General features: G+C 41.6%; 1 protein-coding gene across 1 annotated transcript; it reads right to left on the reverse strand.

The window, feature by feature from the left end:
• Positions 1-356: 356 nt before the first annotated feature.
• Positions 357-12,973, reverse strand: mtmr7a (myotubularin related protein 7a). The gene is made up of 14 exons (XM_053428763.1): positions 12,653-12,973; positions 12,230-12,352; positions 11,247-11,409; positions 10,780-10,937; positions 9,786-9,914; positions 8,071-8,205; positions 7,707-7,839; positions 6,020-6,129; positions 3,768-3,893; positions 3,367-3,416; positions 3,096-3,296; positions 2,760-2,894; positions 2,467-2,593; positions 357-2,348 (listed from the first exon to the last, which is right to left on the reverse strand). Exons 1-14 carry the CDS (start codon positions 12,674-12,676, stop codon positions 2,007-2,009), a joined length of 1,956 nt encoding a protein of 651 aa, XP_053284738.1. The 5' UTR covers positions 12,677-12,973; the 3' UTR covers positions 357-2,006.
• Between the last annotated feature and the right edge of the window lie 4,340 nt (positions 12,974-17,313).

A 17,313-nucleotide genomic window follows, 5' to 3' on the forward strand; every position in this document is an offset into this window, starting at 1 on the left:
ACTGACTTATTTTTTGTTGTACAGATAAAGATAGACCAAATTGCAGTAATACACTAGTGAGCAGAACAAAGGGAAAGAGGAGGGCAGTGTAGAGCAGCCAGACTTCTGTTGTAAACAGAACATTTCATTATTATCAAATATGTCAGACATGTTTACCTGTTTGGCTTTAAAGCTGGTGAGAGCAAAAGCAGAAGGGAAAACGACGAAAAACAAACAAAAAAACTTCAGTGTGATCAATAGATAATCCAGAAACTTCAAATAAAACCAACATGATCTGCATGGCTGGATATCAGGACAGATATATAAGAAAATGTGTTTTCAGAAATTGAATAATGTTCACAATGAGAAAATACAAATATTTGACTAATAGTATTATATTTATTTATTTATTACCACATAAGAACATTGACACAACTGATACAACTTTGCATTTCGGTCATTATGACAAATTTGGCTCTTTCTCCACCAGAACAAACACACAGTAATATAAAGCTCTTTCTTTTACACAAGGTCAAACTCTTGTACAAATAATAAAAAAAACATGCATCAAAGAAAGATTACATTAGTCAAAAAAATAGGTCAAAAGTACAAAAATATTCTTAACATGCCTCGCCGGATAACCTGTACTTTGTTCGTTTGCAGTATTGGAGTGCACCTACAGAAATGTGTACTACACTAGATATAATCCTAATTCTACAAATGGCACACATATTCAAAAAGACAGTCACTAATCTGCGTCACTAAACGGCAGAATATTAATGTTCACACGCTCTCGTCTGTTCAGTATTTCTATCCTCGACTCCACTTTATACCTGCAGACAGTTGATTCCCTTTGGTAAAACATTTGGTTTGATCACAACAAATCTAGTGTTGAAATATTGTGGACAAGTGTTTTTAGATTGGTCACTGTTTTCAGTAAAAATTCAGAGCTTATCAGTCACAACTAACCAGTGGTTATTGTAGTGTAATGACTACAAACACCAGCTGAGGTCACTGTGGTGTGCCGAGTGTGTTTATAACATGAACTGTGGGACTGAAACATGGCGACACTGACCTATAAACTTAACTTTGTGTCGAAGAGCATCACAGCTCGTCTTTCAGGTCAGATGGAAATCCTGAACCCAGACAGTCTATGAGCAGCAGTGACCAAAATGTGCAACAGCATTAAGAACAGGGGTCGGACAAAATGATCAAAACCCTTAGAAGGAGATCAATCTTTTTGAACAATGTGACAGCAGCTTATATGCTGTTCTCACGTTATATCCTTGAGTTTGCTGTTTTTCCCCCCACAGCTTGTTTATTACATTATTGTCAGTGTTTCATCAGTTTTATGATGTTTCTATTTAAAAATGTATCAGCATTTTTTTCTAATGGGAGCTGTGCTAACTGACATTTATTGCTTTATAAAATTGATATTGAATTCTCGGCACAGAATCTTTTTATAGCTAACAATGCTTTCCTAGTTGGAAATAAGGCTGTTGTCATCTACTACTGAAGCAGTGTTTAACGTTTACAGTGTTTACATTGTAAAGCAAAAATGATGACATGACGTGTATGGAAATCCACAGTAAAAAGCAGTCATACTTCTACACCAATGTTACACATAGAGACAAATGTTCAGGATTGTTCTTAGTATGCTTTTAACTTAAGGAAACTCTTTTTTAGATGACGTCAGCCTCACCTCTTTTTTACCTATCTATGTTGATGGGTCAAGTCTGCTGTCAAACAACATACATGACACTGAACAATACTCAACTTTCATATTACTTTCAGAATTTCTTTCCCTGGCGTAAGAATGAAATGTTTCAGCTACAGCAGACAACTTTAACTATTATGTATTTAAGTGGCAAAAGGGAGAGTTCACCGCACAACGTGCAAACAAAAGTGCAAGTCAGCTGTGTAACCCAGTGCAAAGACTTTTCACTGATGTTAGCCAATACCCAGGTGACTTGGTGAATGTACAGGTGGAGTTTGTTCTGCGGCCTCCAACCACACGCTACATTTGCTCAGGCAGCCGAGTAGATAGCCTCATCTGAGTCTGGATCCCTGGTGCTGTCCTCGCTGAGAGGTGAGCGACAGCTCAGGTCAGCGATCCCTGACTCCTGGTCACTGCCGTTTGAGAGGTTGGCTTCAGATGTTTTGTTCAGGTCCTGCGGCAGGAGGATCAGGCTGCTGTCTGGTGTTTTCAGATGACCAGGGCTGCTGGTGATGAAGTCCCCAGTGTAGTCCTGAGGGGTGTTGGCCAGTGTGAGATCATTAAGGAGGCCCCACGCTGTGGGGCTCTTATCACAGGGGGTTGTCTTCTGGGTGACTCTCCACACATGCTCCTGCTCCAGTTGAGCAATTTTCTATTGAGAACGTAGAACATAAAGACCAATCATTTTCTATAAGCAGGACAACCACTGGAGCGGTTTCTTTTTCTCATGAGAAGGGACTAGCAGTAAGAAGCGACAGCACTTGTCCTACCTGTTTGTGTGAGGTCAGCTGCTCCTCCAGCTGCTGTGTCTCCTCTTGGATTGCCCGAAGGTAATCCTCTACAGACTGACGTGGATGCATCCCTCGGTCAAAATGATTGTACAGGCCTCTCCAGAATCTATACAAAGCAAGTTTACCGATGAGATGAAGCCCCTTTAACCCCTACAGAAGCTTCACTTTCAGACAATCAGAGGGCAAGTATTTAACTGAGAATTGTATTTCAAACATGAGTACACCAGATTTCAAACTAAGCTGTGTTTAAGTTGCTGTTAGTGACAACCTACTTGAAGCAATAGGGGGCAGTAGAGGGCCGGAGGAGCCCCTGAGTCTGGCTGTGGTCCGGCCTGTACAGAGGGTTGATGAAGTCTGCGCGGTTCATCCACAGATAACTCCACAAAGAGTGAGTCTTCTCACGCACTCTGTGAGACAAATGGCAGATTAAGACAGAATAATCACTTAATTTTGTTTTGTTTCCAGTTGTCTTAACTTGTACAAGCCCAGTGACATAAAATACTACTGGCTGTCCCTTGTCCTCAGTCGTCACTCTTCCTTCAGACCCGATGTCTGAGCTGTGAAAAGGAAAAGAAACTGATGGCAGCACCAGCAGGTTTAAATCTCACCCCAGCTCGATCCTCTCCCGCTGGTTGTTGCCGATAAAGTTGCCGAACTGGCAGGAGTAGATGTGGCTGTGAATGGTGATGAGGAACTTCTCGTTGAACTCAAAGGCACAGGGGAACTGCTCCATCAGCTGCCACACGCACTCCAGGAACTGGTCGATGACGGGAGACACCTCCTTAGGGTCCCCGACCAGGTGGTTGCACCTGGACATGAGTTGGGTACAGTTAGATCAAAACAAAGCGTCTACAGATCGCCTAATGTTTAGAATCACACCTGTGGGTGAACTTGTGTCCAAATGAGACCCAGTCTCTCTCGATGAGGACCTAAGTGCAAAACAAACAGAGGGAAGATGACAGTTTTTGAACATCTTTAATTCCAGGTGGTTATGATTAAAGGATCAGACAAAGACAATCCCTGCAGAGTGGCTGGACCTTTTCACCCTCTGTGTGGATTCATTTTATTCTGACTTCAGGGGCAATTCCCAAAAAGCAAGACACTGCATTACATATTTTCCAGAGTGGCTCTTTTCGGATTCCATCTTACCCTTCACAAATCCAGCTGATCAAAGAAACAAGCCTTGCAGGCCCAGTGAGGACGACTACCAACTACGATCTATTTATATGATACAGTGAGGGACAGTCACAGTCTAGCAAAGGGAAAGATTCAGTGCATACCATGAGTCCTCTGAGGGTCCTGTAGTAGGGATCCAGCAGCACACAGGCCACTGAACACACCTGGGCTGTACGGTCCCAACCGTCTGAGCAGTGAACCAAGACACTGACACCCTCCTCTGCTACAGCCTGTCACACACAAACACACACACACACACACACACACACACACAAAGAAACTCAGGGTGATGAAGATAAACAATGGTTAGAAAGCAAGTTACTTGTTAACACATTTAAGACATATACCATTATCATATTTCATCTACGCCAGACAGGGATTTGAATTGTTATCAGAATACCAATATTTGCTTAATGGGGATTTGGTTTAATGTAAGTAAAGACGTTAACACTCAGATGACGATTCAAAAAAGGTTTATCTTTCAAATCATGTAGCTGAAATATTATATTAGAAATATTTCAACATGGAAAATAACTTTAGTTCTCTGCCAGTTATCCTTTTGTAAGATAATATACCCAGAGAAAATCTAATTTGCAGTGAATATGAAATCAATAAAGTCATTATCAATAGTTCTGCTTCCTCAGGCGTTGACCCCCAAACCCTGAAGGTCTAAAAGGTTTACAGTAATCTGTTGAGTTTTTGTCCACACTAAGCACCACAGACCAAAGTCCTACAAATGACCACATTTGTGTTTGTGTGCAATGTTCTTATGTACAAAAAAAATTTTAAGCACAAAAAACGATTTGTAATTGATCGTACAATTATCCTGTGCCAGATGTCAAACAAACCATATTAAAAAGGTGTATACAATGTACATGCTCTGTATTTTTTTATTTCACTTTTTCTATTGCCTTTGTCTATTTCTTTATTCTCTTGTCTACCTCATTCGTATGTGCCTGTGTTGCTGTAACAACTTAATTCTCCTGGTGTGTGGATCTTTAAAGTTTTATCTTATCTTAAATCAGTGCCACTGCACTGAGGCTCATTACTCCGCTGGTCAACCAGTGACTCTGCTCCTCCGATGTTTTCTGCTCACCTACACTTAGAACTGCTCTTTGTAAAAACCTGATGATTCATATTTATGTTCCTGAATAAACTGGACGTCGCTTCTTCTACAACAAAACTTAAAACACTGTGTTGAGTAATAACTTGTGGGAGGAACATCTGTCTCTGTCTCTCTCTGTGTGTGTGTGTGTGTGTGTGTTTGTGTTTGTGTGTGCAGGCGCTTGTCTCTGTCCCTCTTCACTCATGAAGTGATAATCACATGGAATACTCACCATCTAGTCCTATATTCTGAAACAACTATCAATCGATGATGTCGCATCCTGACTCCGGATTGTTCCGCTCAATTTAATCAGGGGGGCCTAACTGTGCGTGTCACGTATCGTGTTGTGTCGCAGGTTTAAACATGTGTCTCATGAACTCTGGAGCGAATCAAGCAAACACAATGCTCATTATCATTGGCTGTTCATGTCGTCTGTCAAACATGGATGGGATGTCCTAAATTTCTGTCGAGGAAGAGTTTTAATGCTATAATTATCTATATAGTTTTAACGCACAGCCCTATATGTTGTATATTAACGTGTGTGGCCAAAGACCTGCTGCTGGTTTTATGCTATTCCCCTGATGAACAGTGGGAGGCGACAACCTGCAGTAGCAAACATAGCAAACGTGCCAGTAAATGCAAGAGAGTGCTAGCAAGCAAATCTGGATGGCAACATTCAATTATTCAGCATATGAAAAATGTCATACCTGAGATGTTATAATTTCTCCAGTACTGGTTACAAATACAACAACGAGCTGTAGACTCGTCATGTGTACGACTCAATAATGAAAATGGATGTAACAGGACGGTGTCAGAGAAAGGTCTGGAGTCTCTGCTGCTGAAGTTTGGGAAACTAGGCCGATGGATTTGTATTTCACAGGTAATGAAAAATCCCTCTGGTGAATTGCAGTTTTTGAGATGGTGACTCAGATACCAGAACCTTTTCTGTTGGACAATAGATTGAGTTGAACTGATTGACCCCAACCACAGCCATTCCCTGACCTCAACCACTTACTATCTAATGTAATTGACTGGTGGAGCCTGAGAGCAAGTAGTTGGATAACAATTCAATGCTACAGTCATTTTTGGCAGCAGGGGAATTGTGCTCTTGTTTGAGTAGACTTCAATAAAAGTGTTCTCGGCACCACTCGTGTAGGATACAATACACACTCACTCCCAGACCAACACACACCTAAGCTAATATTGAGTGCAGTGGTGAAGCAGACAGCAGGGATTAACCTCCAGACTGACCTTGGCGATGAAGATGCCTGCATCCAAAACAGCTTTGATGTGCTTCAGCCAGCCTGAGCCTTCCAGGCCCTCCAGGAAGTTGGACATGGAGGGGGAACGCAGCTCACACACTGTAAGCACAACACAGCTGTCTCACTGGCAGGAAACATGGAGCATACCTGATCTCCGGACTTTATTAAACTACACGTTCACTTTCATTATAAAGACAACATCCATGACAGTGAATTCATGGGGGAATCTGTGTGGAAAATATGGGTCACACGGTTTAAAAAAAAAAAAAACTTCCTCTCAAATTCTCATGTGATGGATTATTTGGACCCTGTCAGTAATGATTAATTTAGTCACGCATTTGATCCAGACTGAAATATCTGTCCACTTCTTTTAGGATTCATTTTGCAATGGAATTTTTTAGAGACATTCATGGTCCCTATAAGATCAAAATGAATTTAGGGACCACCGGAACATGCTGAAATGCCCCGAAAAAGATGGTGTATCATGATAAGCAAAACATGTGCCTGCTTAGATAAGCAAGTTCAGTCTGAGCCATAGAAAACACTGTCTCCACCAAGTTAGTGGATAGGACATAGACCAAACTAAAAACGTACACATCAAATATATTTTGCACTGTGCTGCAGTCCCAGTCTTGTTATGTGCTTTTAAAAATACTAATGCAACCTAAAGCCATACTCAAACACAATAACACAAGTCAGGAAAGATAATTAAATACAAATCCATTCCTGTACCATAAGGCTCCCTGCATTATGTTTGCTTATCTTGTAGAAAGCAGAGCCTACATTTATTTTTCCATCTTCAGGGTTCAACATAAATATTTGCGAGTTCAGGGAGAGGCAGAATGACATGAAACCATTTCTGCGCGGCTGGAATTGTATTTGCTGCGGACAATTTATCACATTAACACTCAGAATTCAGTCCCTGTCCTCACTCATTAAGGCGCTCACAGGGGTGACAAAGTGGTTTTCGCTGACAATGCATTGACCTGTAAAAGCAAAGCGAGGCCACTGACAGGAGGGCGGCCAGGTGAACAGGTTCATTCAGCCTCGGGTTTGGTAACACAAGAGTTTACTTCCACTCAGGAGAAATGTTTGCGCTAATGCTGCCAGGCGGGGGTCTTCTAAATCTTATTGAAGTGTGTGATGGGGTAGAGAGAGTTCGGCATGCTCCGAAGGGCAGGCGCTGTGTCTCCAGCCTTTTAAGACTTCCCTTGTGCTACCAGGGGGCAAAGAGTTATCACAACTAAGAACAGCTATAACTTTTCAGACTTCAAATCACATCATTCTCACGCCCTCTTTCTCTCTTTGGGGGATAAGGTCTCGGATTGTCCACTCTGGGAAGCCAAAATAGCTCCGAAATAAATTCCAGATGGATTCAAAGTCTTCCTCGGAGCACCCCGGCATAATACCCAGAAATTCTCCTGTGGGCTCATTTGAGGTCTGATTGCAGCACAGTCCAGTCTGCATGAGTGCATATGAAAGCCACAGGGGTCGCATGAGGTCCTGCCTTGCTCTAGTAATGGAAGAAGTAGCAAATTTAAACAGGCACTGCGATGTGAGATGTGTGATATGAGGACATTTCTGACTCAGTGATAAAATGCACATCTGTCACATCTGTCTCCAAACGGGTTCCACAGGACATCAATCTATACACAGCGTGAGAACATGATAACTACCTTCTAGCATCTTTTGTTGGCTGTTTCTCATAACGTGGATGTTCTCAATGCCGATGAACTGGAATTTAATGTTGGAGTAGTTGTCTTCATTTTCGTAGCCTTTTCCTGCAGCTCGGTTTGCAATCGCATTCAGCTGGAAAAACACAAGATTGGTCGTTTTAAGTGTAAAATAATACAAAAGTATGGTATCACACAAATTATATAATTTTGACCATGGTTCAGTTATCTCACAACCAGGATGTTTTCAAATACTTTTGCTGCGTGAAGGACCATCTGGCTGAACACAGTTTGGAAAATAAAGGCCACCTGAACACACAGCATCGTACTCTAGGACTTGTATTTTCGCAGGGCACAAGGGGCTCACCTTAGGCCTGGTGTCCACCACATACATGAAGTCGCTGCGGGGATTGGACCTCAAGATGGCCTCCAGCATCTGTTCATCCTCCAGGCACCGAGCGCTGAAACCTGACAGAGGCTGGCTGCTGCGGCAGATGGCAGCCTGGGAGGAGGCAAGAGTTTTCACGCAGGAATGTTTACACGCCCAGCAGTCGATTTTAAGTAAAATTATTACTTTGCACGACATTTAGAGCAAAAGATGAAAGGAAATTCAATATGTGAGAATCAGGACGAATACAAATTCACAGTACTTTATCTTTCCCTGAATGTTTGATTTAAATGAATCAACCACACAGTTTCTCGTATCTACATTTAGGAGTCACAAGGGAGAAAGCCAGAGGTTGCTGCGTGACTCTCCCTTCTGGCTCATGAACTCGAGTGGAGTCCCTCTGTAGGAGCTGACCTCCACACCCAGGACCATCAACCCTGGGAATCTGACCTTACACACATAAAGCACTCCCAACTGTCCATTCAGGGATTAATAGGACAAATGATGAAGCTTCAGGCTTAACAATTTATAAAAATACACAAATATGAATCATTGTAGCCGAGTTGTAGAGGGTGGCAATGATGCATATTCTGATGTAATCGCTGACTGGACATTTGTCTCGCTTTTCCCCTCATAAATATTGTCATTTGCCTCTGATGTGATTTGACAATATTAGCAGCGACTTCTTGACCCATCGGATCATAGGTCAGCCTTAGACAAACAGCTACAGAACAAGTAGTTTGCTCATGGGGAACAAATTTATTAAAACCGTATGTTGTGCTTCACATATTGTCGGATAAACTGCCCTTGTGACTAGAAATTAGAAACCACATCCAGAGTCTTGGTGATTCTTCTGTACCGTCAGTACAATATCAGATTGGGGCTCAGGTGGGGCAAGATACTGAACCCCTAATTGCCTGTGATGGACCATCAGTATTGAGTTTGTGTGATTGAGGAGTGCTCTATGAATGTGTACTTGAGTGGATGAATATAACCTGTGGTTTAAAGCCCTATATGAATGCAGACCATTTACCATTTCAGGCTTACAGTCTATATCGGATGTGTAGTTGGAAAAAGGAATGAGGGGATATAAATATTTAAGGCCCAACAGTTAAAAATGGCAAGAAAACATCTTCGGGCAGCATCAGTGACTCAACAGCAGTGGCTTCGTGTTTACTTTGGGGCTTTACGACTTTAAATCTCACTTTTGGTCTTGGAACTTTTGTGAAACAAAGTTTGGCTTTTTTAAAAGGAAGAAAAGTGATACTGAAAATGTATAAAGATTTTTTTTTAAAAGTAGAAGGGCACGGTTTACAAAAATTTTGATATATCATTGTGATATTTCCATCGACCCATTATCTAAACAGTTTATCCAGTTAACGACAGGGCCAACAAACAGAAACAAATAACAACGCAAACTTAAATTCACACCTTATTTCTTAAATTAACCTAATCTGCATGGTTTTGTCGGAGTAGCCAGAGAAGGCTTACAGACACCCACAGGGAGAGCATGCAAACTCCACATGTAAAGAGCACGGCTGAACCAGTTACCTTCTTCCTGTGAGCTGACAGTGCTACCCATGATATTGTTAAACCAAATACATTAGCTTCAGTTCATGCCACTCCTGTGTTAATCATTAGTTATCGTGGGAAGCATATGGAGAATAAAGAGAAAATGTACGCAGTCGACTTACATGATTTTCTTTGGAGTAGTACGACAGAGTGGGAAATCGGCCTCTGCTTCTGAACTTGGAGCTCCCTACGATGATCGGAGGTGAGGCAGACTCAGGTACAAAGAGGTCAGCAGGGTAAGTGTCACTCACCTTTAAAACATGACAATCGAAAAAAATAAGCAACCGAGATCTGTAGGTTACATTGTAACCGTTCTCTATTATATCAAGACTATCTCTCCACCCAGATACTGTACATATTTCATATGCGAAGAAGCAGAGCAGTCTCAGAATCCCAATCATACTACCAGTGCTCTAATGGTGTACCCGATGAGCCAGTGCTACAAAGAAACTATTTACAAACGTACACTGTTAACACACCCCTGAGCTTGCAGGAGGGTCAGACACTGTCTGCAGCCTTTTTATGCTGCGGCGCAAGTCTACCCTGGCCATTGACAACTGGGCCACCGGATCTGTTGAGGGTTTGGAGACCATAGACAATACCTACAACTGAGAGGTATGCAAAACCAGCTCCCCAAACCATACCGGTTTAACGCATCAGCGGGCACAGCCACACAATATGCCCTCTGCTGGATGACTGCCAGAGCTTCACAGTACTTTTCTCCTTTTTCCTTTAAACGAACTCACACACGAGAGGGGACAGCAGCCCTGAGAGGAGCCGAAGGCCAGCTCTCACCTGCACCATGCAGCAGATTGAAATGCTTGTCTGTCTTGTGAATAGATCTCTAAATTGTATCTCCAATCTCTGCTGAATCCACGTCTGAAAAGCTCAGTGAAGATCAGAAAAACTGAGTAATCACGCACACCTGGGATTTATATACTGGTGCGTGCCAATTAATTGGGTAGTCTTAGATAATTATCCATGTAATCTGCCAGGTGGGGGTCACTCCCCAAACATATGGAATATGTATTTGTGTGGAGAGATATTCTCTGTATGATAGAGAAGTCCATATTTGGATGGAAAGCTGCAACTGGTCATCGATGTCGGCTCAGTGACCTTGTAATGTCGATTGATGGGGGAGAGCTTCCACAGGGAGTTAGGGAGGCCCATTCTGCTGTAATCAGACTTGAGGTCCAAGAAGTCCCATTCCTGCCGCCTCTCCTTCTCGTCAACGTTGGGCTTGTAGGAGAAGCAGTACAGCTCAGCGTAACTCACTGCAACACACAACACTGGCTCTCAGTTTAAGGTTTTTTTTGCAATTAGAAAGAATGAAGTGTTGCAAAACAGAGAGAAAGGAAAAGTAGAGGCTGAACAGGGCTGCATTTTGAGGTTGACACAGATACTATGAAGAAAACAACTTCTGAAAACAACGAAAGAGATTAAGTGAGAGGCAGGATGGTTAATCCAGCACAGGTGTAGCTGTAAATAAGCCACAATAATAATGATCCTGTGACGTATTGACTGGGCTCTAATGTAAGAACATCACAGAATCAGACCTCTGCTGGTGTCATACCACAGCTCACCTGGCTGGGAGAGACGCTGCAGCGACAGGTGAACATCCTGACACTCCCGCTCTCGAGGGATGACAATGTGAAGAACTTGGAAGTTCTTGCAGTGGATGAGTAGAGCAGATCCCGAGGCCGTGGCGACGTGTTTCTCCACACTGCACACCAAACTGTGAAGCACCTGGAGTGAGATCAAACAAAGACAAGAAAATACTGTTAGGATTATGCTGGACAGCGCTCACTCATAAGCGTGACTTGTGTTTCAACAGCCCTCCAAAGAATAGTTTTACTGTAAAACAGCTTGGTTCTAAATGACAATGCAGTGCTGATCATACCATGAAAAACAACTCTTCTTCTCCTCCATTAATAGCAACTAAAGCCATGACTCAGTGATATTGTGTTCTCGAGAATGGGATAGATGGATGGACGTTCGTACGGACAGGTTGACAACCCGATAATATAATACCTCTAGGCACTGTCTGTAGCCGGCAAAATGCCAGAAATTACATGTATGGGACTGAAGGATTTATTACTCCAACCAAGGAGGATATGTTTTCATCTGTTTGTTTCTTTGTCTGATAATCAGCAGGGTTACACTACAGGTAGGATTTCTATGGAGCTGTGCATGGATGTGGTATAGGTCAGGGAGGAACCCATTCAATTTAGTTGTTGATCCGGATCAGTCGTCAGATTTGAATAATTTTTTCAATTTCTTTAACATAGCAGATTTGGCGTTTTTTAAAATTCTTTGTTGATTTCAAAGAGAGTTATTCATGGAGCTTGATGAAAACAACCAGGCATGTTAAGGAAGCTGGTATTTATGAGTGTGAGAAATTAGGTGTAGATCCAAATAGAAATCTGGATGCTGTGAATGCTGGTTTTCATAAAGGGACTGTCAGGTCATTGTGTATGGTATCTTAATCCCTATATGTAGCTTAACGTGCTCATCATGATGCTTAGCTGCACAGAGGGTATTTGCAGTGTCCTAAGCTGACGCTTACCCATGTTTCTTTGCGCACTCCAGCCTCGTTCTCGACAAAGATGGAGTGTGTGGCTGTCAGGTAGAGGGTCCCCGCCCTGCTCCTCCTGGGAGACAGTCTGTCCAGCAGCTTGACATTCTCCACCTAGAGGAGGAGGAACGGCATCAAACATGCTCAGCAAATGATTCATATGTTTGTGACACAGATGCACTGATACACACACACGCACAAACACACACACAGTGACATGTAGCTGATAGCTGCAGGAGGAGCCTGCTGCCTACGTGGCCCGATACACCAGTCCCCCATTATACTGTTTGTATTTTATTAATTATGCATATTAAAACGGAATGACCCGCGGGCACACATGGAGGTTGGTGTTGTGTGACTGAGGCTCGGTGGTAACATGGTGTCGAATCACTGCAGTGAGCTCCGCGGGTTTACCTTCGGTAGTCGGATGTGCTCCATCAGCAGCGGAGGGAAGAGCCGCAGCTAGCAGCAGTGCAGCATGTGAACAGCGGGGTGTTAGTGTGTCGTGGCCCAGACTCAAGGGTTCATCTGGTTCCTGCAGCAGCTCAGGTGAAAACACACAGACCGTAAATAAAAAGGTAAAATCCACCATAACATTGCTCCTGGCTGACCTGTCGTCACCACACACCGCAGGGTCCTAAAGCCCGCCCGGTGCCAAGCCGGAGCTAAATGCTAAAGGTCATCTCAGGCTGCTGACCACATGTGTTTACTATCAAATGTTCCCCGAATGTGAGTAGATCCCAGATGTTAGCTTCCCTCAGTTCAGAGAAAAAAAGTGTCACAGCACATTATCCAGTCAGGAAGGGGTTTATTGTGATTCTAATCAAGCTAGTTTAAATGGATCTAGCAATAGTGGGAGTTACTTGCTTAAGAGAATTACTTTACTGGTTTTTACTGTTAAAAAAATAAATAGATGATGTGTACAGGCTGTGGGTTTTATTAAATTATAAGATTCATACCTGGGGTACAAGCTGAAATAATAATAATACACCTTTCATATAAGCTTTTCATTAGAAGGGCTTTACAGCAAAAAGCACCACATGAATAAAACTGAATCTACACATGATTAAAACCACTTGGTAATGACAGCTGACTGAGTGTAACGAAGATTTTCTTTAAGTAGTTTTCCCTTGGTTTCCCTAGCAGCTGCAACCAAAATCAAAGAAGAGTGAACAATAGCAGACCAGTCACAATAAAATAAATATTAAGAAAGCTCATAGTGCTTACAAAAAAAAACATTGCATAATTAAAGAAATAATATTTTGACCTGAACTTTGACTTTTTAGTTTGGCTCATGCCCAATCCACTAATGTGGAGGATGTTTATGACTTACACTGCAACTAGAGATCAAGATGATTTTGCTTCTCTTTTGGGAGCTCTCAAGTCATCCATTTTTATAAACAGTTTAAATGGTTAAAAGGTTAATGGTCTGTGACCATCAAAGAGCCTGTCATTGTGAAAAAAACAGATCAGTATCTTGTAATGTGAATTTTATTATTTTATAATAAGAGTGATTTTTTTTATTACAAAATATACTTTTGTGTTGTATCAATATATTTTCAAATTGTTGCGATGCATACTTATCATTATTTTTCAGAAATCAATTCACATTCTAATGTGACAACTAGCTTCATGCTTGGGTTTCTTGAGAATGGTGGAGGAGTCCTGCCCTCCGGAGCGATACACTGTAGGAAACACCTTTACAGAGGTAGGGGGCGTGTTCCCCACTTACAAATTGCAAATGGTTGTGTGTTGAACACCTGGCCCCGCAGGGTTGAAGATTGGGTAACAAATGTGTCAAATCCATCAGACTAGAGGAAGGGTGCTTCAAAGTCTGTAACACACTGTCGTATTTGTGTGTGCTGTGCCCTCTAATGTGCTTTGACATCAGCAGATCTTGTCCTATTTATTGACTGCAACCACCTATGACGTTGTGATGCAAATATTTAAAGACTGATGATAAGTGTCACTGTAACAGGCTATAGGTCATTGCATGATCAACATTGGCAATGCTGGATTTAGCTTATCTGGTTGAACGGAGCATGCACAAAATACGAATAGTGGTCACTGTCTAACTCAAGTTCTACGAGTATGTGAGTAGCCTTGCAGGCCTAACTGTGGTGGCCTGCTCTGTGCAGTGGCTGCCCGTTGATTGGCCTGGGAGTCCATAGATTTGTCTCAGAATGCTGGGGTGGAGGTAAGTAAAAAAAGTTGTGCCATATAACCCTAACCCTAAACCTAACCCTCATGAACCATATTTTTTTACACCTCTCATCTTAATAAAATAAATCTTGGACTTGGTGTGAGCAGAGCTTTGCACTGTGTTCACCTGAGTTGTCCCGCTACATCGCGCTGTTGTCCACAACTTTTGTACCATCCATGCAGTCAGACGTCACAGCTTCCATTGCGGCAAGCAGTGCAGGTTATTCTCTCACATAAGAACTTGTCTTTCACTCTTCAGCCTGTGTACCTGTCACTATTAATCTGTTGTGCGTGACAGTGACCTTCATGCATTTGTACATATACCCTGTTACCGTCATAGATGGAATCAATTCTGTGGGAAACGCTGATAGGGTTTACTATGTAGTACTTTTACATAATTTCAGGGAAACACCATGTTATTAATTCTGTAAAACATATAAACCATAATAAAACCAGTGTGCACTGTTTTTAGATTGAACATGACCCTGGTATAATTTAGCAACCAGCCCCAAATGTTCAGTTGGTCAGCAGAGACTTTCAAATGTTATTTAAGTCAGAATTTTTGCGATACAGCGTTGTACATTCTGGCACTGAGCATATGTCACTGATCATCACAGTGTGGAGCTATTTTGAGAGGCTCCCCTGTGCAGACAACACATGAATCCACATGATTTTGAACTGGATGCACACACATTCTATATTTGTAAATCCATGTTGTAGTTTAAGTTCCTCTGACATCTTCATAGTATTTGGTTGAAAAAAAACAATAACAGTGAATAATTCAACTTGGCAGAGGTGATTGACTTACTGATGCCTTACTGTTCTGTATTCACGATTTATTGTAAACAACAGCTCTGGTCACTTGGATCAAATACTTTTCCCCTGCTTAGATGAGAAACCAGATCATGTGATTATGATGAATGAAATGATATAAGTTCATGGCTCATACTATATCTGTTTTATCACAGGTACATGTGTCGTACGAGTAATTGCCTCATATCTGAAATGAACGTGACAGGTTAGAAGGATGGATTGAATACAAATATTTGTTTAGACTTTTAAACCAGTGAAATTTCCTGTGCAGCCAGTTCAGCCAGTTTTATTGTAACCCATGTTTTATCTTCCTCAGTGTGGAATTCACTTTTGAAAGAGTCATTATATCCCCAGAGACTTTAGAGGTCAGCCCGAGGCCACAAATAGCCCACAGGCCAAATGATTCTCTAACATTTCAGATCATTTATAAAGTAATCTGTTTCGGTTGCCAGATTTATACACAATAAATATCAAGATATAGGCCATTTACCCAAATTCAAATGTTTGACCCCTAGTTTCCTAAAGCATGAAAGGTCATAGTTTTAGATTTGAATTCTTTGAAATGTAGTGTTTTTTTCCTAGAGTCAGACCCACCACACAAAAACATGCAAGGACCTGACAGGAAATCACTTTTAGAGGAGCAGGGACAGGGAACTTTCCCTAATTACGATCAATACGTCCATAGATAATGCTGCATCCCCCTAACTAATAAAAAAAGTATTAAGTCAAACTAAGAGCAGGTATTGTCTTCAGGCTTCAGGCACAAATGTAATATGAAGAGGCTTTGGGCCACGACTTTAAATTCAAGAGCTAAACCAGGGCTCATCCAGGTCTCCTGAGCACAAAAAAAAATTACTACTTTTACACTGGTCTGTCTTTGTACTTTTTATGATTAGTAAGACTGAAGAAGATGAAGTTAGAGTTAGAACCCAGATGTAAACAAGGACAACCTAACATTCGATGATTACCATACATTTCGTCCTCCATAAAAGAGTCTTTCTTAAGAATATATACAGTTTCTTGCACATTCGTTTCAAACTCCCGATACATTTGATAATGTGGTGCTGATGTGACAAGAGACTCAATATATATGTTTGTAAAACCTATACCGAAGTAAAACTCAGCAAGATGCTCCACAATTCTTATTTAATCACAGGTGGCAGACTGATCTACTGATATTTCTCCTAGTTAAATGACAGTTAGCCTATAACTACAGAAATATTTGCGTAACATTATGACTTCAAGCTCAAAATCTCAATTTGTTTCCCTTTTAAATGGCCAGAAACCACTGTCTTAATTCAACCTGTAGTTTCTTCTTAAATAATATCCACAGAAGGGATTGAATGTTATCATTGCTCATTATTCCAGGTTATCTGTGGCTTTGCCCCTCAGCTCATCTTGTAGTATATCGCTCATCCAGTTACCTGAGGTCTAAGTATCCTCCTGGCCCAACATCGTCTGTTTTTAACACAGAGGTCACTCCTGCTGTCTTGACTTATCTGTAATTGTTCACTCTAACATTTCCTGGTGACACCAATGTTAACTGGAGCGTGCAACCCCGCTGTCCGCAAGGCAAACACCACTCAATCTGTTGACCATATCCACGTTTTTGGAGCAAGGTCACTCAACCATTGGAGGGCAAATGCATTCAATTGGCTTCACACAATTAGCGCAGGTCAACAATAAAATACAGTGAGCCAGGGACTTCTGTCCACCTTTCCATGGTTACAGTGACGACCTGCATGTTAAGACACTTAATGCTCCTTCCAAAAGTAAGTATTTTTGGGATATTAAAGCATTATTAGAAAAATTTTAAAGTGTTATTTAGTGAATTTTGTTCAGAGAACTTGTCATAGATGGAATGCAAATATGTTTTTCGCAATAAATATCTCAGATTACATGTGTGTTACAAGTGGATTAATTGATTCACCAGTTTTGGTGTCTTGGAGCTTCTTACCAGAGGGACTAGTTGAAATGTGATACTTTCACTTTTTTAATTTTGAGTCATTTGATGGGAGCCATATTGGATCAGTGTAAACCTTTGGCTGTATTCGTATTAA

Source organism: Pleuronectes platessa, chromosome 8, assembly GCF_947347685.1.
Source record: "Pleuronectes platessa chromosome 8, fPlePla1.1, whole genome shotgun sequence".
Taxonomy (NCBI): domain Eukaryota; kingdom Metazoa; phylum Chordata; class Actinopteri; order Pleuronectiformes; family Pleuronectidae; genus Pleuronectes; species Pleuronectes platessa.

What these genes read in the sequence shown, in the direction of transcription:
- mtmr7a (XM_053428763.1), bottom strand. Translation starts at nt 12,676, where the DNA reads ATGGAGCACATCCGACTACCGAAG. An exon ending in CCAACAAAAGATGCTAGAAG is followed by an intron (nt 6,130 to 7,706) that starts GTAGTTATCATG and finishes TTGTGCTTACAG; the next exon opens with TGTGTGAGCTGCGTTCCCCC. An exon ending in CAGGCATCTTCATCGCCAAG is followed by an intron (nt 3,894 to 6,019) that starts GTCAGTCTGGAG and finishes TGTGTGTGACAG; the next exon opens with GCTGTAGCAGAGGAGGGTGT.